Source organism: Ochotona curzoniae, unplaced genomic scaffold, assembly GCF_017591425.1.
Source record: "Ochotona curzoniae isolate NIBS_2020 unplaced genomic scaffold, NIBS_Ocur_1.0 contig_1, whole genome shotgun sequence".
Taxonomy (NCBI): Eukaryota; Metazoa; Chordata; class Mammalia; order Lagomorpha; family Ochotonidae; genus Ochotona; species Ochotona curzoniae.
Window position 1 is genome coordinate 5,932,564 of NW_024464918.1, and position 22,847 is coordinate 5,955,410.

At 44.1% G+C, this 22,847-nt stretch overlaps 1 protein-coding gene across 2 annotated transcripts in view; it reads left to right on the plus strand.

Annotated features, from left to right (window-relative positions):
• The window catches only part of SLIT3 (slit guidance ligand 3), a 586,046-nt gene that overhangs the window by 29,470 nt on the left and 533,729 nt on the right, over positions 1 to 22,847 (plus strand). For both annotated transcript variants that reach the window (XM_040983330.1, XM_040983243.1), the window contains exon 2: positions 17,425 to 17,496. In XM_040983330.1, coding sequence (XP_040839264.1) covers positions 17,425 to 17,496 — 72 coding nt within the window. The remainder of the gene's footprint in view (positions 1 to 17,424; positions 17,497 to 22,847) is intronic.

Below are 22,847 nucleotides of genomic sequence, written 5' to 3' on the forward strand. Positions count from 1 at the left end.
CAGGTGGGCTAGGGAGGAAATGGCAGTGCCTCTGCCCACTAACTATGGCCTGAAAGCGAATTTATCCTATCCTTTCCCTTTGGGAGTAGGACAAGTGAGGGTTATAGAGATCAGGATCCAGATGGGGCCCTGACCCCTTGCTCAGACACTCCCCAAGTGGAGGTGTGAATGTTGAGAGCCTGGCAAGCATCTGCCTTGTGCCCACCCAGTTTTTTTTTTTTTTTGGTCCACCTCCACCCTTGCTGGTGCTGTGCTCCTTTGCCCCTCATGTGACCTTGAACCCTGGTCCTGGGGCCCCGCCTTCTGTGTGCTCTTGCTCTTGCTGTGTTGACAGAGTCAATGGCAGGGTTTCTGTAGGTAAGGAAGTCTGTAACAGCCTCCCAGGTCCTTCATCCAACTGGCTGAAGAGTGGGACTCCTGGGACAAGAATGGTAGGCTTTGAAGCCCCATGTAACTTTCATTGCTTTTCCTTTGTATAACATGATGCTCTTGCTGCTATCCATCTCCTGATGTCTAGGGCTCTCTGCTGCTCTTTTCCCATCTATGAACCCATGTACTTGTATTTTCTGCAGAGAGTGCTAGAAGGACATGATTTCTGCAGAAGCCCTTGCTTTCTGTCTAAAACTATCTTCATACCCTCCTTGCATGTGCACTGACAGCAGGGCCCCAAGCCACGTCAGAGCAAACAAACCACAGACTGCAATAGCAGCCACTCAGGAGACACAAGTCTTTAATTTGGGCTTAAAATAGTCCACAGTGTCTGAGTCTGTGGGACCAGGAGCAAGGTGTAATCGCAGGAGTGGGTGTGGAGAACCCATTTCAGGGTGAGTGAGCTCGGGCTGGAAGCTGGGAGAAAGGAAAGTGTGAGATTTAGGGGCCAAGTTGTAGCCCCATTATGGCAAGCTTGAAACTGTCCTCTTGAATCTTCATCATGGAAGAGTGAATGATGTGCCCATAAAAGCTCTGGGGGGCCTTACAAAGGATTATGGGAAAATGGAATTGATGGGTTTATTTGAGTGCAAAAATATTTTTGAAATGCATGCATCATTTTTTAATAATATGCATTTTCTTTTTGAAGACCTCCTCCATATGTGGGACCCACCCCCTCCATCTGGAATGCCTATCTGGTCCCTCTATCCTCAAAATCTTGTGAAAGCAGCACTATAATATTAGCTGTAATCAGGGCTGCCGTGCTTCTGAGTCCCTAGGTTACCTTTGTATCTAGAGGGACTCCATCCATAGCATCTATTTCTGAACAGCGATTCCCTGGCACGGTGCAAGCAGCAATGCTGGTGTGAGCAAGAGATCTTCAAACACTTATAGACTAGGCATTGTCCTGGCCATTTGATATGTATAAAATTGCTTAACTGTCTTCCTGAATAAAATTTACTTGTTTATTTTGGAAGTAGTTACACAGAGAGAGGGAGAGAAAGAGACAAAGGGAGAGCTTCCATCCACTGGTTCACTCTCCACCTGACCACAATGACCAGAGCTGGGTTAGGCTAAAGTCAGGGGCCCAGAACTGCTGTGGATGTCCCAAGTGGGGGAAGGGCCCAAGCACTTGAGCCATCTCCTGCTGCCCTCCCAGGCATGCTAGCAGGGGGCTGGACCAGTAATGGAGCAGCGGATCTTGAGCTGGTACCCAGATGGGTTGCTGGCATCACAGATAGTGGCTCTTTCCATCTGCTAAATACAGAATGAGCTCCTGTTGGACCATTCTAACCATTGTCTCTCATCTACCAAGCTATTACTTTTAGTTGTTCTTACTGTTATTACTTCCACTCACTTGTGTTCAACCCGGATAGACTATGTAAGTTCTTAGATCAGGGGTTAGCAAGCGTTTGTGTGTAAAGAACTACAGTGTACAATACTCAGAGGTTGGAGCTCCTACAGTCTCCATTGCTACTACTCAGCCTGTTCATGGATGGCAAAAGCAGCCATAGGCAGTCTGAGGGCACCTCAAAGGGTTTCTTTAGGAACTGGTGTTGGAACTGATGGTTAGCATCATGGACACCTGTATCGCACATTGGAGTTCCTAGCTTTGATCCTGGTGCTGGTTATGACTCTAGCTTCCTGCAAATGCATCCTGGGAGGAATTAGGTTCCTGCTACTGATGTGGGAGAACTGAATTGAGTTCCCACCTTCTGACATTGACCCTGGCCCAGCCAAACAGTTATGGGCATTTGGGGAGTGAACCAGCAGTTAAAAATAATTTGGTTTGAGAGATAAAGTTCATGAGAAAAAGAGAAATGAAGACAGATTTCTTGTAGTGCCAAAAAATTTCAAAGCCGTAAATAACATTTTATAAAAATGCATTTTCCATGAACTTTCTGAAGACCTCTTGTACATAAATGGATGAGTGTGGCAGTGTTCCAAGGGAACCATATTTATAGATTCTGAAATTTGAATTTCATGCAATTCTTATGTCATGAAATATTAGCCTTTTTTTTTTACAAGTTAGAAATAATAAAGCTGTTCTCAGACCTGATCTATGCCAAAGCAGACAGGGAGCAGGACTTGGCCAGCAGACTGTCCTTTGCTGATCCCAACCCTGGCGCACATTTCTTTTCCCTATGCCTTTGAAGCTCCATCTCAATGCTGGTACTCAGTCTCCATTCATAAGTGCTTATTCTTTGAGCTGCTCCGTGATGGGCTGGCTCAGGTGGACTGTGTGAGTCAGGATGCTCCTGATTATCAGAGAATGGGTGCAAAACATTCCCTCTTCCAAACAGGGGCGAGAAATCCCATCTTTGGCACCAGGATGAAGGCCCCTCCTTCTTGTGGATCTGCCTGGATATGTGTAGTGGAGCAAAGAGAGATTTTTTTTTTTCCTGAGCAAAGACAGAATATTTTTGTTTTTAGTAAAGTATAGTGATTTCTTCTTCCCAAATAGACCTACAAATAGAACGTGATTCATAATGGGAAACAGATTTCCCCCCCTCTAGATAAATGGAATGTCCCCACCTCCCAAACTGAGAAGGGAATTGTTTCCCCTTTACAAAAGAAGCAAATTGGGTTCTCCAAGGAATAATCAGAGCAGTTTTTAAAATTGTCGTAATAAGCAAGATATGGTTTCATGGATGATGAAAGGCCTTCCTTTGGTCTGGACCTGAAGGACTGGTTGGAGGGTGACACGGACCTTGCTCCTGCCCCGCCTGATTCTTCTCCCTTGACATTTCATTCATGCCAGATGTGAGGGAGTAACTCCAGCTCAATTGGGTTTGGTGGACCTGCCCTAGTTGCACTGTTCCACTGGCAAGACTTTCTCTGCCCTCCCAGCTCGTCATCTTCAGTTCTGTACTGAAGTGGTCCGTCTGCCTCAGCCAAGCTTCCTGCCAGTTGCACTTCATTTTGATGCATGGGAGAGGGCATTGCAGATGAAGACTTGCCCAAGCAAAGGCATGACACCTGGTGGGTGCAGATCTAGCTGGTGGATGATCTGTTTGGGTTTTTCATTTGTAGCAGTCCAGAGCAATAGGCTGAGGCTTCTTATGATGCTGAAGGTAGAGAGCCATGGAGAGAGTTCAGTGCTGTGTACTTGGATGAAAGTCAGAATCAGTTGTGTGTTTGGGCCATGTGCTGTTGTGCATGAATGGCCAGAGTTGGTACAAGTAAGAGTGGTTGGAAATGGGGAGGAACTGCAGTCATTTGATCCAAAATCTTTAACTCCCTCATCTCTTGCTGGGTCCTAGATACATGGGTGGGACTTTCCCACAGCCCTGGCCATCAGGTCACGCAGGCTAACAAAGAAGTCAGATGACAGCTTCTGTTTCCTAGGAGCTTAGAAGCAAAGAGCATTGAGACCAGACTCCCCAGATCTGCAGGGGCCCTGTTCTGGATAGTTCTCAGAAGAGGTAGGCATTGGCACAAGTGACTTCATCTCTCTGGATATCAGCTTCCCATGAGATGGTGATAATGAAAGTATATACCTCATCAGATGGCTGTGATGGTTTAGAGGAGATGAACAGTGTCCGATGCATTGTGAGAACTCAACACGTGGCAGAACTGTTGTTAAGAATTGTTTGGATTCTTCCCTAGCACTATGAATGTCTTATATTTGTACAACTCTTAAAATTTATAAACTCATGGCTTTCATCACCCCACTTGATCACCTCAAAAGGCCTCTAAGATTCAGTAAGAGCTACTAATCCAGTTTGCAGATGAGAAGTGCGGCTTTCCCAAACTGCACACTTAGTAAGCTGGGAAAATGGGATTTGGACCCTGTGCCACAGCTCCTGTCTAGTTCTCATGGACATTGCCATTTTGCCTCTCACAGAGGCATGGTGTCATGGTGATGCCCAGATGTGTCAGAAGCATTCTCCGTTCTCAAGGAGCTTGTAATCTCATTAACATTGGAAGGGCCTGGCTTCTTGCTGGCACACACAAGTGAAAGCTACATTTGCTCTCACAAGCAAAGGCAGACAAGCTAGGAGTGGGCTAGCCAGGGGTCTTGTATGGCGCCATCAGATGACACCCAGAATTTCCTTATGCTCAACCTGCAGAGACCTGTGTCTGATTTCCTGTATGTCACTCAGCAAATTCCCTCCATGTGTGAAATGAGCAGTGAAGCCAACTCTCTGGCGGATGGTGTTGCATCACATCCCCCCTCCTCCTTCGCAACAGACCTTAACATTATTCTATGATTACTTCGCATCATCCTTCCCAAATGTGCATCAAATTAAAGAGTTATTAGGGCATGGCAGGACATGTTTATAGAGAAGAATTTCCTTTAAAGTCACAGCTCAGCCTGAGCTCACTTTATTAGTGTTTATACAAAGCATGTCATCTGTTCCAATGCAGTCCGTGTTTATATTCCTGCAACGATCATTGCATACCTTGGGGTACTCCTTCCGGTTTTCTTACAGCAATTACTGCACCTATACTAAAACTTAACAATGTGCGTATGATCGGTGGCTGGATGGATTTGGAGCTGTGCACCTTCCACAGAATGATACTTGACCACAGTGTATTCTGCATGTAGTCACAGGCTTCAAGGCAGTGTGCAGCCCAAATGGGGAGGAAGAGAGGGCTGCTTCTGAACAAAGAAATAGTAGGCAGCCTGGCTCCCTTGTGGAGGATTTCTCTGTCACTCACTTCTGTTGGGAATTTTGTGGCTGTACCTAGGATGCCCATTTGCCTAGAAAAGATCCTGTGTTTTCTTGATAAAATTATTATTGTTATCCCCTATGGCTCGCAAAAGTATTCAAGTTTAGATCAACTATGTGTTCCCCCTGGATGTAACTAATGTCCACATTTATTGGTGTAAATGAAATGTTGACATGAATATTGAATTTCAAGCCATTACCAATGAAGGGCACATGTAATTCAGTTAAAGCTATCGACAAAGAGCTGAAATTCACATCATTCAGTCATTCAACAGATGACCCACATTGTTGATGTGCCAGGTGTTTAGCTGAGTCCTGATGATAAAGCAGATAGACTCTGGCTCCCAAGATATTGGAGTCCATTGGTTTAGTTAATGGCTACTAAAATCCTTTGGCCAGAGTATTTCAGTTTGTGTTTTCACCTTTAAGGACTCTGTGATTGTGTCTTGTAAGTTGATTGTTAAATTTACAGGCAGCCTAAATGCTCATGCAGTATTAATTAGTTTGTAGTCATAGACAAATGCCTTGATTTCCCTTTGTCTTCCTGTATCCCTCCATAAATTGGGACTAAGAATCTCTGTTTAGGCTGTTTGTGACAAAAGAGGCCTCAACTGGGAAGCTCCTGGTATCATGCTTGACCCATGGGAAGCACTCATGGGTGTTGGTTCTTGCATAATTGTGACTTATTCATTGACATTTATTTAAACTAAAATATAGGCTGCCTGCATTTGAACCTCTCTGCACAGAAGTTAATTAGCCTTGTTTAGAATTTTTTTTTTGAGGTTGTGTGTGTTAGTGTATCTTAAAGGTAATGAGAATTATAGATTGTGAACCTAGGGAATTGGCAGATTGCTTTTTCTCTCTTTAAAGATGGGGAAGATAACTCTTATAGGGTCATCTTTTGAGTTAGAAAAATGGCATGGAGGAAGATCTAGGAAAGTTTGTCTCTCTGTGCACTGTTGCCCTGTGCACCAATCAGCACACACAAGGCTGTGCTGTAAGGATCAACATGATGGATCAGTAACAAAATACAGTGAAATGGCATTGGATTATTTTCCTCAGGTCTAGTCCAGCACTGCTGATCAGAGCAGTGGTGATTGGCTTACACTGTACTGACCCATTTGGGAACCCATTTCTTCTTCCATTTTGGGATAAGACAAGAAAGATGGAGAAACTAACTATAATGCTATGCACTATATGTAGGATGTTTTATGGCCTGGTCTGGAAATGCTTTATATTACACCTATCTGTATTTCTTTACAAATTAGTCCAGTGGTCTTACTTGTATGCAAAGTGCATGGGAAATTTAATCTTGCTCAAGAGGAAACTGAAACAGGTTGGTGTCCCTGTCTCTGCCATCCTGAGCTCCCTAGATTTTGTGTCACATCTCCCAAAGGCAACCTTTATCTCTCCTGGGAATTCTGTTTCTCAGCACTCAGTTAATTGATACCATTATACCATGTGCATTCATAGATGCTGTGAAAGAGGGTTTGGAGAGAAGGTGTTCTGGGCAGAGTCTAGAAGGGCTGGCAATTTCTATATATGTTTAAGAGGGACATAAAAATGGACTCTTTGAATTGAGAGGCAGCACCTACTAGTGAGTGAAGAGCAAGTTTCCTGAACTCATTACAGGGAGGCTGACTTTAGGAGGGGTTTTCTACTTACTGATTTTATTCTGAGTGTGAGGGCTGACATGTCTTGGTGTATCTTGAATGAGAAGCTCTGTTTGCCCACACTTTTCTGAAGAATGAAGGCTGAGGGAAGAACTGTGGATGAGACCAGGCGTCTCTTCTCGGTCTTGTTAGTAACTTCTACTTCATATTTGTACCCATAATTTGCCTGCCTATTAATCAACTCTTTGACAGCAACGGTTATTTCCTGAAATGGAGTAATGGTTACTACGTGATCAGCCCTAGGCTAGAAGCCCTTTATCATCTATTAAATCCTCACAGTTTCCTAGGACTGAAAGACTGGTATATGCCACATCATGAAGCTGAGGACATAGAAGCTCAGGGTCGGGTTAAGTGACATGCCTATAATCACACTGGCATCTGGTTGTATAGGTGATGTGATTTCAGGATTAGCAGTCTTAGGCATGCCGTTCAAGGAACAGGGATCTCAAAATCAAATGCCTGTAAAGAACAAGCAGATGACCTTGCGAGGAGAGAAGAGCTGGTGACGCACCTGTGCTTTGTTCAAGAAGGCCAACTGCCTCTTCACGCCAGCTTTTGGTGGCCATAAAGGCCCAGGGTTATCCGATTGTCTGGTTTTTGGAGATAAACCAGAATTCCAGATTTGCGTACGAAGTTGCTCCAAAATTGGCAATTAATTTACGAATGTGAAATCACAATGAGAGCCAGACTAAACAAGTCTGTAGGCCAGAATTCACCCGTGGGCTACCGGTTCACACGTTCTTCTGTACTGCCCCTAGCAAGCAGCTAGCTGTAGCCCATGTGTTTCTGTTATTGCTGGGGAATGAAGCTGAACCGAACAAAATGCTGGCAAGAATTGCTCCTGCTGGGAGGATAGAGAAAGACCCCTTGCCTATGCCTCCTTCCTCATAGAACCCTTGCTGCTACAACATCCAGCCAGCCATACAGGTAGTACCTCTGTCTGGCCCGTTCTTTTCCCTGCAGGTAGCTGTCTGCACAGAGCTGGCTGCAGGCTTTTGCAGGTGTAAAATTATATATGCGAGAGTGTTGCCAAGCCAAAATTTAGCCCAGGGAGGCTCCGTTCCCAAACAACTGAAGTAGTGTGAAGCCAGTTTTTAAAATCAGATTCAGTCCTTTCTTTCCCAAATGCGTGTATGTGTTTTTAAACTTGTATGCAGTTATATAACAGATGCGAGTGAAGTGCAAAAATCAGAGAATAATTGACTAATGCCTCCTGTTGTGTGATTTGGGAGCGGTAAGGCATGGGATAAGAGCGCCAGGAGGGTGAGCTGCCAGGAAACGCAGATGCCTGTGACTTGGTGGGATGGGGAGTCTCTAGGTCTTGGATACATGGTGCTTGCAGTCTGTCATCAGGGCAGGTGGGTAGATGGCGTTAGAAAAGACAGTAAAATAGATACCAAGTGGTGAGGATTGACCTTGGGCTTGGCCAGGTCGTCAGAGTCTTGGGCAGTTGTAATTGTGTCTGATTACTTTCATGGTGTATGGGGACAGTCTTACGTCAACCAGACCACTTTTTTTTAATGCTTTTGACAGGGAGAGATGGAAGGTACAGGAGTAATATGTTTGCTCCAGAAAATGTTGACAATGTGGATGAGCAAAGTATGTAAGGTTTAAAAACAGCTGCAAGCCTTTAGCCTCAACATCCTAAGAAAACTAGTTCAGTCTTCATTTTTTCCCCATGGGTATCCAGAGGATCTTCTTTCAGACCTGGTATCTGGGAGGAAGTATGGGGAGATACTCTTCATAGTCCTTTGGAAGCCAAAGCAAGCACACAGGAAGCAGGCGGCAGCCCACAAGGTGGGAGGAAGTGTGATGGGAGACCACATGAGTTGCACAGACACAAAGTGATCTAGAGGCTCAGGGGAGGGGAAACCAGTATGGGGTAGGTGAGGCTGCTGAGGCTCTCTGGATGGGGCACATCGGGGCTTGATAAAGCTCCACAAGCTGAGTGCAACAGGCATAGATTCTTTTTGCATTTTCAGACTAGCATCAGAACTTGAGCTGGCAGGAGGACTGAGCTGCCTCTGCAACCTGCAGGGGAGATCTTTCTTTGCATCATTTTAGTGTCTGGTGGTGGCCAGCATCCACAGTGTGCCTTGGTATGCAGCTGCATCCCTCCCATCTCCACCTCTGCCATCAGGTTGTTCTATATGCTTCTCTGTGTTTTGAGAAGGACCCCGGACTTTTTGGCATAGGATCCATCTAGTGCTTGCATTTGAATCTGATTCCATCTGCAGAGACCCTATTTCCAAATAAAATCACATTCATTGGTCTGTAGAAGTTAGGATATCACATAAACTACATATCTTTGGGGACACACAGTTCAACATGGGAAGGAGGTGGTGGGCTTTGAAGGCCAGCCAATAGCGGAAGTAGAGTACCTGGTACAGTTGTTGTGTCTGATAGGTGTCCAGCAATGACTGTGGCCACATAGAAGGAAAAATGAGGAGAGGGAAGCTCTGGACAGTGATGCCATCCACCTGTTGAGCTGTGGCATGAAGCTGGCCTTTTGAGGGGGTGGGGGCTTCCACCTGTTGCAGAGGGCAGGACTGATATCAGAGGAAAGAGGCTACAGCTGATCCATTCCATGGTTGCGACCACTGATGGTGTGCTGTCAGCCCCATGGATGGCCCACAGTCTGTGTGTTGCCTACCTTTGTCGTTCCACCTTATACTCTGCTGCTGGTACCTGGACCTCCTTCTGTTGCTCAGCCCTTCCACATGCTTTCTTCCCTTGGAGCCTTTTCATTTTATTCCTGCACCTGCAGATGTCTCTGTTCAGCCTCTTCCTGCATCTGCCTCTTTCTTCTCCTTTGGTCTCAAACCCAGTGTCACCCAGAAAGTGAAGTTTCTCCTGACTGTCCTAAACAAGGCGTTTTCTGCTTGTCCTCTCAGCCAGTCTGCATTCTCTTTGTCTCATTGTATATATCCTTCCTAGTTATTTCCTCAGTGTCATCTATAGTTCAAATCCACATCTTCCAGTTGTATAGTTGTGCTTTCCTTTACATCACTGTATTCATTTTCTACCCTATCTCAATATGGTGGCTTAAGACAATAAACACTTGTCATCTCACAGTATCTGGATCTATTGCATGGGGTTTCATAAGATGGCAGTCCAGATGTGGTCTTAAGGTTTGGCTGGGGAAGGGTCCTCATTCAGGCTTGTCAGTTCCATGCCTTGTTAACCCTTGGACAGAGAACCTTGGCCTCTTGCTAGCCATCGTTGGTTCCCATTTGGTTATGGATTGTGGCTGGGCTCAATTCCTTGCTGCGTGGAACATTTCCACATGGCTGCTTGTTTCATTCTAGCGAGCATGAAAAAGGATGTCCTAGCACATTTGAACTCACAGATATATGGGGCTTGGCACAAAGGGACCATCCCCTCACCTTTGCTGTCTTGTATCAGTTGGAAGTGAGTTGCTGGATCCTGTCACAATCATGGAGAAGAGGAGGGAGTGATCTTGGAGCCCACCTTAGAATCTTTCTGCTACACTCACTGAGAGAATAAATGCTCTTTAAAAGCAGCTGTCTGTATTGTTCAACATTCCATCCTTAGCCACAAGCCTAATACCAGGTCCAAAGTAGGTACTTCCTGTTTGGAAGGGAGGGAGCAAGTGATAAAGAGGAAGGAAGGAGGAGAAAGTCAGAGGGAGAGGACAGAGAGAGATGTCTGCTTTCCTTTGCAGTGTGCTTTCTCTGCCCAACGGTTATCCTTAAGCAAAGCTTCTGGGTGTTTATTCATGCTGTGACTTTTACCTGGGCCCCTGTTTTTCTCCCTCTCACATATTCTCACCCCAACTTGAACATGGCCAACACATTCTGGAGGTCCCCTTAAAATGTCACCATTTCTTGGAAGCCACTTTGGATCCCTTTGACCCCATACTTTCTTGTGTCTCTCCCACAGCTTTTGTTTGTGCTCCTGGCATGCTACAAAGCAAAAGTCCATAAACTGAAGCCCCTGGTCCAAATCCAGCCTTCCATCTGTTTTTGTAAATCAAGTTTTATTGGCACACTACCATGCCCATTTGTTTATGTACCATCCATGTTTCCTCTCACACTACAAAATAGAGTTCAATAATCGGGATAGAAAATACGACTGACAAGATCCAAACCATTTTCCATCCAGCCTTTTATGAAAAGTTTGCCAGTCCATGGCAAATAGAATGTTTATCACAGCCTAGGGTCTTTAGTTCCACGTCACTAAACTCTGGAGTCCTTAAGGGCAGGAATGTATTGTTTACAGCTGGACCTTGACTTTGATTAAAGTCCCTGAAATTTAATAGTCCAGACATTGTTCTTGAGTGAATGAATGATGCATCAGTGAGGACATGAAAGCGCTTGGAAAACTCAAACTGGGGTGTTCAAGAATGGTTTGGTGTTTACAGAAGATACTTATTTGAAGAGTGGGGATGTGGTTTAGGTAACTAGCAGGGATGCTGTGGCACGCAGAGCCCCCATGTCCAAATGAAAGGAGACAAGAGGAAGCAATGCCATTTGTACTGCAGCAAATGGACAGTCTGTGAGAGAAGCTTACATCTTTGGTGGCAAGTTCCCAGTGGGTAAGCTCCCAGGGAGGAAACAAGGAGAGTGAACTCCTTGCCTTCCTCTGCCCCTCTGTCTCAACTCCTGGCAGATTTGCTGGTGGGTAGTGGGGAGCAAGGAGAGCACTGCAGCCAGCCCTATGATGTGGTCTGTTCAGGTCTAACCCTGAGAGTGCAGAGAGGATGACTGACACTGAGCCCCTTGGCATCTTGTTCTGCTTTGGTTGGATACTTTTCTTTACTAGTGGGAAAGGCAAGGTCAGATATGCCATGAGGCTTCTTCATTGCTGTTCCTCTTACCCTTATCATACTGTGGATTCTTGAATGTGGGAGCCTCTTGCCATCTGCAGCCTGGTTCATGTGCTTCCTGCCTTGTTGGCAATCCCTTCAGGCTCTAATTCCCACCACCCCTGCTGTCTCCTTACCATTACCATGCATTTGTTCCCCCATCTCTTCCAGGAGATCTTCTTTCTGTGTTCCTGCTGTTAACTCTGCCATGGCCCTGCCCTTTCCCAGTGGAAGTTAAACTTCACCTCTTATTTGATTTGTATATTCTTACATTTTCCTCTCAGAATCTCATGGATCTTAGTCCATCTCCTTGGCGAGACTCCAAATTCTTGTAGGGCCAGGACCACGCCATGTTCTTTTATTTGTTTATTTTTATCCACCTGGTTATGGGCTCCCAAAATATGAGAGATAGAGACCTCAACATGAACAGAAGTTTACAGGTCATGTCATCCAGCCTCCTGTCCACCAGAAACACCCAGTAGATATCAGGTACAACATGAGTTAATTGCTAATCTCTACTCTACTTGTACACATCTAGGGTAGGGAACTGCTACATTTCCTGGTAACCCATACAAATTCATTTTATGTGGAGAATGGAGAACTTATCTTTTTCCCTAAAATGCAGAAGTCATAACTTTCTTTTTGTTGTACAAGAACAGGTGGTCCTAAAAGTCTGGTCTCTACCAACTGTGTTCTCTCACTACTTACAGATGCTTCTTGACTTAAGATAAGGCTACATTCACCTCCATTAAGTTGAAAATGTTGAACATACCTTAAGTATTCATAACAGGCTGAGCCTGGCCTACTTAAATGTGATCACAGCACTTGCATCGGCTGACAGTTGGACAAAATCAGCTAACACAAAGCTTAATTTAATAGCAAGGCATTGCATATCTCATGTACTCATTGAATATTGTACCAAAAGTTAAATATACAATCATAAAGACAAAAACTTTTTAATCAGGTCATCCTAAGATGGGACTAAACCATCTGTATAGTTTTACCAACACAGCCATTCTAATCCATACTATTGCATACACTTCTTGCAAATTTTTGACCCTTCTAAATGCTGTTCAGAAAGTCCTTCCTCACACACTTTACCTATCAAGCTTAAGCCTTTCATAGCTGGCATTTTAGGTTGCATTTTGTAAGAGTCATAGAAACATCTAGGGCTTAGTTAAGTGAAGTGTCTTTTTTCAAGGCCACACAGATGAGGAGCAAGGAAACACAGATTCAAATCTACATCATCTGGGCATAAAGCAGAGGCCTTTTCTCCCCTTCATGCTGTTTCACTGCACATCAGTTTTATTCCTTCTTTCCAGCTGTAACAGTGTACAAAGAAATATTTACAGGAATGCTTCAAAATGAATTCAAAGAAGGATGTGAATTTATGTGCCAAGATAAGGGCAGTGGCTTGACCTAGAAAATGTCTTTTTCTTTTCATATTTTTTTCATCATATCCAATGTTGTTCTGAATTCTTCTTCCTCCCTGCCCTACCCAAGGTGTTAAACAGATGTGAAAATACCACAAAGCGGCAAGTCTCAGCACTGGCTTATGATTCACTGATTGGGATGGAGGAAAATAATGCTGAGGATTACCATGGTGATGCCTGTTTATGGAGGCAACACTGGAGACGATGAGCGGCGTGGTGGAAACCAGGCATGGACAAAGCAAGAGAGCGCTTCCTCCCTTGTGTTTGCAGTGGGGCTGCACACTCCCGCTGCTTCGGACCTCGCTGGGTGACAGGGTGGGAAATGTGCCATCTTGGCAGCAGTCGAGAGCAGCAAAGCCATAAGGAGAATGCTTTCATTTCTTCCCCAAGGCATGGGTTTAAGGATTTTTTTTGTACTGTTCTGTTTGTTTATTTGTGAATTCATTTTATGTATTCTTTTTTTTCACTCAATAGATTATCTGATGCAGTAGTAAATACCTAGACTTAAGATGGTACACGGGTAGTGTGATACGATGATTAAAAGCGTGACCTCAGGGAGGAGGTATTGGCTCTAATGGTTAAGAAGTTCATATTGGGATGTCTGAGTTTTATACCTGATTCTGGCTCTTGACTTGACCTTTCTGGCTCGAGTGATTGGATTCCTGCCATCCATGTGGGAGACCTGGATTAAGTTCCTGGCTTCTGACACTGGCCCCTGTCCAGTCCTTTTCCATGTTACAGGCATTCTGGGAAGTAAACCAGTAGATAGAGGCTCTTTGTATGTCCCTTTATCTCTCTCCATGTCTGTCTTTGTCTCTCAAATAAAAATAAAACAAGTCAAGAACAAAAATACACACATCCCTGCATTCTGAAAAAATGAGTTCAAGTCCCAATCTTGCCATGTTCAGTATGTGATGTCAAGATAATTTCTTCTATTTGTAAAAATCTTTTAAACTGGGATGCAGATCAAGCCTCACCAAGGTATTACTAATACTTATCATAAGTGATTGCTGTTTGGAATTGAGAAAAAAATATAGCCCTTAGGGCAGTGCCTGGCACATACTGGCTTCTCAGTAGATATTAGGTTTTTCGAATGCTGATCTATGGTATATTTGATTTGTTACAGTAAGAGAGTAATACATGTCTTTCAGAACTATTGCAAAGGAGAAAAAAGAGGTAAAAATCTACCAAAGTGAAAATATCACATTGGTTCATACATGAGGGGATGACAGTTTGTGGGGAAAAAATGGAATAAAAAGATCAGATAATTTTGATACAAACATTTTTGAAAGCTGTGTTTATTTTTTTATAGCATATATTTTCTATGAGTTTTGTTAGAACCTCTTACAAGTTGCTAAAGCAAATATTCTCAGAAAATCAGTGCATCTGGAGTCATTTCTTGAGTATATCTGAGTCTACAATACCTGCGTTTCATGTTGGGGTACCTGGCTTCAGTTCCTAGCTCTGGCTCCTGATTCCAACTGAGAGGCAGCATCGATGATGTTCATTTCTGCCTTCTGCCAGCCAATTGGAAATGCAGGATTTGTGCTTTTTGTCATCCCTCATTCTGTGTGGAAGAGAACATTAGGAATCCTAGCAGTTGAGAAAAGCCAAGTAAGTTGCTCCAACACACACGGTTGGCACTAAGTGTGAGAATTGGACCCATGTCGCTTCAAAGTCCATGTGCATTTTGGCCTTCCCCTGATAGTGTGTGAGTTGGGGTGTGGGCAGACATGAAGGCTGGGGAGCTTACTACGTTTGATACTATGGAAGTAGAGGCCATAGACATGCTGCAAGAGGGGCCTGATGCAGTACCCTGGTGGTTAAAGTCCTCACCTTGCAGGATCCCATATGGGGGCCAGTTCATATCCTGGCTGCTCCACTTCTCATCTAGCTCTGTGCTTGTGGCCTGGGAATGCAGTGGAGGATGGCCCAAAGTCTGGAGACCCTGTATCCACATGGGAGACCCAGAAGAGACTCCTGACTCCTGACTTCGGATCGGCTCAGCTCTGACCATTGCAACCACTTGGGGATTGAACCAGTGGATGCAAGATCTTCCTCTCTGTCTCTCCTTCTCTCTGTAAATCTGACTTTCCAATAGAAATTATATAGAGTGGGAACCCCAAGATTCATCTGCAGGCACCAGGTGGTAGGATTGGGCAGTGATGGTGTATTGGTGAGCTGGTGGCACTGCAGAAAGGGAGCAGGGAGATGGCATTCAGTAGTCATAGTCATCGCAGCTGCTGAGATGGAGTGATAAGAATCACTGTAGAAATGCTGTATCTTCACCCTCTGTATACCCTTTGTACATGAAGAGAGACCCTCAGAAACAAAGTGGCTGCCCTCTGGTTACTCACAGGTGACAGAGCAGGTGTTCCAATTCAGGACCGCTCACCTTGTAAGTTCTGTGTCTGGAGCAATGTCACAATATATTTGCCTTCCTTGCCAAGTCCATAGCATTGTGCCATCACATTGTGTACCCCTTTACATAATAAATATTAATTGAAGATATTAGTGCCTCTGCCATGAGTATAAGCCACCGGGATCCCATGCTGTGCCCTGGTAACGAAGCCCTTAGTTGCACTGTCATATTCAACACCGACAGGGTTCCCTGTATCCATCCCAGTTCAGGCAGAGGTGAAAAGAATGTGGTAGTGATGAGGAGATAACACAGATACCAGTCTGTCTTTCTGCTCATTCCTCATTGTTGCCCGGGTCACCCTTCCTCCGCTGTATAGCTCTCATTTATACTGTACCAGTGTTCCACTCAGTCTAAGTGCCACGTTTCTCCATCACAGTTCAGGCAAGGAATACCTTGGACAGCTATCTTGGGTAGTGGGCAATTAGATGAGAGAGGAAGATGGAATCCGTTGAGATTACTCAGGGTCTCACTTGATTTTTTTTTTTCCCGTATTTAAGATATCAGGAAGGTAGTGCATCCTCAAACTGGGTATTTGCTCAGTCCACACTGCTAGATTCAGAGTTGTTTCCCTGGTCACCTTGTCCAACTTTCTAATTTGTAAGTGAGAAATAGAGGGTGACCTGCTTAGGCACTGGGAAGAGAAACCAAAGAGGTATCAACCATTTGACTGGAAATCATTATTGGGTTAGTGACCTCTAGGTAGATACGTGCTAGGCAGGGAAGTGAAGTCAACGGACACAGGCTTTTTGGACACTCCAAAGGCCAAAACTTCGAAAAAAATGTCTCGGGAGGAAAATATCTTATGTAAGGATGAATCGTGCAACAGCTATGATTAAATACACAGAATACTACTCATGGTCCCAATTTTTTAGTCTGTAGTCAAAGAAAATTTTAATGAACATAGAATACTTATACAGTTGTTTCTAGGTTTATTCCTAACTTCAGTTGATCCTAGCTCTGGTTTTCCACCTTCCTTGGTGTCCCTCTGTCCTGACATCAATACAGCACCTTAAGGTTCTCAGTTCATCTATGGGAAATTCTCCTCTTAGGGGCTGTGTTAAGGAGGTTAAGCTTAAAAGTTGAGGCCAGCATGATTTATGCATCTCCCTTTACCTAAATAATGTGCTAAGTTAGCAATGTTATCCCTTCTATGTACCAGGCACATACTCTACTGTGTTGGTCTGAATAGTTAAATGAGATAAGAGTTTTGTCCTCTGGGACTTTGCAAACTGGCTGGAAAATTGACACATTTTGCCTTGTTTGCTGGTATGTGTCTATACATCAAAGCTAGTTCAGAGCCTGTTGATTTCGTGGGATAGAAAAATTCAGCTGAAAGTGGTTTAAAACAAACTCTAAGGGTAACAGGATAGATTGACTAGTATGTTCTCCAAGTGCAGTTACGCAGCTTCGGGCATGAGTGGCTCAAGACATCAGAAATCAATTTCTTTTCATCTTCTGGTTCATTATGTGGTGACACAATGACTTGCAAACCCTCAAAAGCTTAGCAATGCCAATAGGCAGAGAGCTATTGAGGATTTGGGTCATGTACACATTCCTCTAACAATTGTTTTGGTCTGAGGGGTTGAAGGTAGTTACAGGCCTGACCTGGTGAAGGTACCCATCCTTGGAATGTCTGGAATTACAAATAGTGGTCAACCTCATTTGTTTGACATGATCTGAGAGTTGAGGAAAGAGAAACTTCCAAAGACAATTTGTTTTTATGTGAAGAAGGGACCACAGAAGCCAGGGAATTATATATGACAGAGCTCTTCTACATGTATAATGAATGGCTTATTCCATACACTATCCTTATGGTGAGCTGGGCATGCCCCAGGGATATCATTAATCATCGGAATTGCCTTCTCCTTGACAAGCAACATCCCTCTAGTCCAAGACAGTCTGGGTTGAATAAACCATACGTTTAATCTGCAAAACTCTGACCTAAATCTGTTCTCCATTGCAGTGACCTGGACCGAAATAATATAACCAGGATCACCAAGACGGACTTTGCTGGACTGAAGAACCTCCGCGTCTTGTAAGTAGCAGGTGGCTTTCCAGTGTGTGTTCATGGTCAGCTCTCCCGTGGTACAGAAATTCCCCCTTGTCCTGATGTAATACTCCAAAGCCCTGGGCAATAGACTTTAACCACTCCACTGCAGAAAACCCTTCCTTAGTGTATCTCCTGCCCTCAGGCATCACTTTCTGTGTCCAGAGGTCACTGGCTGAGCTAGATGGGTGGAAGAGCTCAGTTCCAGTGACGGGGAAAACAGAAGGCCAGAGGCACATAAATCAACGTGCCCAGCTTCTAGGCTGACAGCCAGGTCAGGTTGACTAACCATGCTTCCCTTCTTTAGAGATGATAATTTCTTCTCCAGCCTGCAACCTTAAAAGAACAATCAGGACAAAAGTTATTTGTCTTGTTACTTAATGGAGAAGAGAGCAAGAAGGAGAGAGAGCATGAGAGCAAGACAGGGTCGGAGCCCATGCTGAAAACCAACAGCTGTGCAGACAGGTAGCAAGATGTGAGATGGGCATTGATGGACTAGAGGGCCCATGGGTATCAGGTTTCAGTGCTGAATTGTGAACCTGTGAGTGGTCAGAAGTGTCCCAAGAGCTTGTCCGTTGGGAAGTCGAAAACATTCAGAGGCGTAAGGGAAGAGCAATTAGATCCTCTTTTCTTCTTTGTAATGCAGCAATGTGGTCGCAGACCTGGCGGGCAAGCTGGACTGTTCAGCCACTGCTATGGTATTATTTGTGTCATGGAATCTTGCTGGAAACTTGTTCCTGGAGGCAGCAACTAAAGCCTCCATACCTGAAGTTGCCTCCTTCTTTTTACGAAGAGTCATGTACAGTGTGAGGAAGCATAGGGTGTGGTTCTGATTGAGAATTAGCTGCTTGCAGCCGTGGGCAAATCCCTGTACCTCTTTGATTCTCAGTTTTCTTCTTATCTGGTGAATGGTGAGATGTCTTTTCAACTCTCACCGTTACATACAACGCTTTATGACTTTCACATGTTCACGTTCACACGCAGTCTTTGATTATTTCCGCTCCTCTTTGTGAAGCACTACTTTTATCACATTGTTTTCTTGGTTGAGAATTATTGGTAGTAATGGTGCTATGAGAACTGATGTTCAAATGCCACTATCTAGTAATAGTCTAGGAGGCAGACATTATTGTGAACACTTTTTGAAAAAATAGACCAAAGATGGGTTCAATCTTCCCAGTTTCACATAGCAGGTAACTGAAGGCATTGGAGTTGAAACCCAGACTGAGTGCTTTTGATTTGAGTGGTTCTGCCTTTGCGTTATAAAAAGCTTAGGACTTCAAGATGCTAGCAGTCTACCTACCTTATTAATGCAGCCCTGATGTGCTGGGCTTCCCTGAACCCCAGTGCCTGGGGATGTGAGGATGTGAATGCAGGCGCTCCAGTAGCAGGTATTCCCTCCCTCCACCAGTGAGTTCTTGGGCATTCCTTTCACCATCTTTGGAGGCAAGGCCCGCCCTGTGCCAAGCCTTTCTTTGGTCCCAAAGAACCATTTGTCTGTCAAGTGACTGGCAGCTCTGAGAAGAAGTGTGGAGCATCAGAATCAAGATTGAGAGAATTCCATGGTTATGTGTTTGATTTTTATTAAAGAGACAAAGGCAGCAATTCCTGATTGCATGTCATTTGCTAGGTGACAAAAAGAAAGAACCAAAGATTTACTAAGCTTCTCTGTTTTCTCCATGCCTTTGCCCTGCCTCCAAGAGAGAATTTTTTTCTTACAGACAGAAGTCTCAGCAAATGCCTCATTTTCTAACCAACTCAAAAATAACCTTTTGATTTTTTTTACTGTTATGGCAGGAAGACTAATAAAAATTCCACTTTCAATATCTGCTCTCTGCAAATAGAAAGTTTAAAATAGTCACGGAAGTTTGTATTAATATCTTCTGGATGGTCGACAGCATTCTTTTGACTCCAGTTGATCTTTCCAGTTAATTGGTACATTCTTCTTATTTTGATAAGTGATGCCAAAAAGGCTCATACCCACCCTTTATAGGCTTCGTGAATATACCGGTTTCATTATCTTTCTTATCAACTCAGAGACAATCCCATTTAAGTGGCCTTTTATTACCAAGACAGCATCTGCTAGGTGGAAAACTAAAATGCTTTCTAACTAACACCAATAAAATATCCAGACATTTTAAACCATATTTCCCCTCGATCTATTCTTTTTAGCTGAGTAACCTAGACAACTATCTTTTCTCAAAAGCTTTCATCGCACCTTGGCACATTCCTGTATCTGTTTCTTATTTACAATTTAGAGTGAAGCGAAGAAAGATGCTCTCATCTTGAATAATTTGAGCTTGCCATCCATTTCCATGCAGAGCTGCTAATGTAGTGCTGGTAAATGGGTGACAACAGGTAAAATGGGGAGTGAGGAGCTTCAGTCTTATACAGGGCAATTTTCCCCAAGCAAAGGCATGCAAGGAGATTTGAGAATTGTCTGTGATAGTTCTTTCTCCCGCCGGGTGGGAGTATATGTAAAAAAAAAAATCTCTTCTGGTGGTATCACTTATATTCCCTTTCTTAATCATCTGTTTAAGAACTCTGCTATGCTTACAAATGTGGGATCCAGCTTTATCCCAAGACGGGTTAATAAAAAAAAAAAGAGTTAAACTCCACCCAAGCCATCATCACATGGGGCAATTTCCGATTCTGATCCAGTGCTAAAACTAAGAAAATAACAATGCTAAGAGAGTTGAAAATGAACACAGTCTGTGTCCCTCTAACTCCAAACAGATGCCAACCAAGGACAGCCCTTCTGGGTATCTAGCCCTTCCAAGATGGTCTGTCCTGCTGTGTTTGCTCACTGAAAGGAGCGTAATGCCAATGGCTATTGGGTGCACTCTTGGTTTGCCTCATAAACTTCAAGTCAGGATGGGAAGTTGATAGCTTGTTCTTTCATAGATTATTCTATTTGTCAGATATTGATTTATTGAGCAGTTTTTGAAGTGCCAGGTTCTCGGTTGGACTCTGATGGATTTAGGAAGACAAAGGGGTCCTTGATACCTTGTCAGTGAGGGTCCCAACTGGAAAGATCCAGTGATTATAGGTAAATAAAAAAAATCTAAAATAGATGGACTGAAGTAGAAGCAACCCAGAAAAGGTACTGTAGATTCCAAGGGTAGTAACGATAGAGTCGCCACTGCCTACTACTGCCCCCACCCACCTGCCCCGGGCTCACAAGGAGCTGTGGAACCAAGTAGTTAGCTGAGCCCAGCCTCATAGTACCGGTGGTGTTAGGTTGGACGACAGTCAGCCTGAATTGATTTGACAGGGAACGAAGGGAACGTAGAGCCTCACTGTACTTTCCTTGCATCCTCTGATCTACAAGTGACATCTGTTGATTGAACCATGTAGGAAGCATGTGGTCCCAAAGCTTCATGATGAAAACAATGAAAGAAGGGGTACATGTCTCCTTTAAATCAATTGCATTCCCTCTGCCTTTTCTGAATGAGGCTAGTAGTGTGAGATTAGTATAGAAACAAAAGACTCATTGTGGGAGGTTGCAGTTGGGCTCCTCGGCAACCCAGAAGGAATGAGACACACAACTACCTAGAGTAGGTTCTGTGAATTCTGTGGATGATTGATTGGTTCATTCACTGATTGACAGTAAAACGCGTAACTGAACAACCTCCTAGCCATGAGTATTGAGCTGGTATTCTGTTCAGTAAAATGTGCTCATTGAGCCAGCTAGCATTGCAAGGCCCTCCTTGCTATACAGTATAGCAAGATAGGAAAGGAAGGCAAGAAATGCTTATTCATCATCTAATTGTACTGGAGATTCTGGGCTGGCTCATGTGCTTACGTTATTCCATTTTTGGCTTCATACATTGTTCTTTGTCTTCCAAAAGAGTTACCGATAGGGGGGTGGGTCAAAGAGTTGAGTGCCAGCCCATATCAGCCCATCAACCAGGGAGAAAATCAGGACAAGGATTCTGCACAAAATCTGAAAAGGACACCAGACTGGGAGATAGGGGTTCATCTTTGGTAGCTGTGTGACTATAAACAAATGATCTTCCCTTGGGCAAACCTATTAACCTCCCTGATCAGTCATTTCCATGTTGGTTAAGAGGGGAACCTGCAACACGTCAGTGCAGAGACAAAAAGAGCATTCATAAGAAAATAAGGGTTGAGGACTGCAGTCTGCCGCCTGGCCCACTTGCTCAGTTCTGGACAGTTGGTATTTGGAAACATGATGATGAATTTTTTTTAAAACTATTATTTTTATTGGAAAGGCAGATTTACAGAGAGAAGGAAACATAGAAAGACCTTCTGTCTGCTGGTTCATTCCCCAAGAGGCTCCAAAGCCAAAGCCAGGAGCCAGAAGCCTCAAGCCTCTTTCAGTCTCCCATGTGGGTGCAGGGTCCCAAGGCTTTGGGCTATCCTCTGCTGCTTTCCCAGGTCACAAGCAAGGAGCTGGATGGGAAGTGGAGCAGTGGGACATGAACCGGCACCCATATGGGATCTCAGAGGTTGCAAGGCAAGGATTTAGCAACCAGACCAGGCCCAAAAATAGATTTTTTAAAAACTAGCCTGGTGGGTAAATGTATGTGTGAAAAAGATATGAAGGTGGAGGAGAGGAAGAGAAAGAGGGGAAAAAAACCTAATTTTTAATTGTTTGCAACAAATTCATGAAAATTATTGAACCCACACCAAACACCCCATCATTCTCTTTGGTTAAAACTTCAGCAGTACTAAAATGACCCTTTCCTTGATATAAAATCACCATATGCTATGACCAAAGGCATCAGTCCTTTTTTTCTTTGTTCAATAAGCAGTTGATTACATGGTTGCTGGGAGTAGCCACTGTTTTAGGGTGCGGTGGGGGACACTGATGATGAGTGGAGTTCTGCATTCTTGTTCTTTAGGCATAGTGGGGGAAATGGAGTTGGAAATTGAACACCACAGCCAAGTATGGAGCCTGAGAATACAGCAGGCTATGAGATGTCTCAGAGAGGGCTTTCCTGCAAGGGTTCCTTTGAGATGGAGAAGCACACTCCTCTCTCCATGCCATCCTCGGGTGCCCAAGGCTGCCTCCCCCAGCTAATCCAGAAGGATCTATGGCGTTCCCAACAAACACCCTTCCAATGCCACTGTATCCCCTGTAAGTCTCATTTGCCCAGCATCGGCAATCTGCATCTCTCAGCTCACTGTCCACCCCCAAATGGAAGCCCTGGCAGCTTCATTGCCTTCATTTCTTACTCTTCAGTTAGTCCATATTTTCAGCTGCCATTTTGCTTTCCTAATTTAAAGAAACAAATGCTTCATTGTGTGCTCAGTTCTTCAAATGTACCACACACTTGAATCAAACTCACTCCAACAGAGTGTTTAGGATTTTAAGT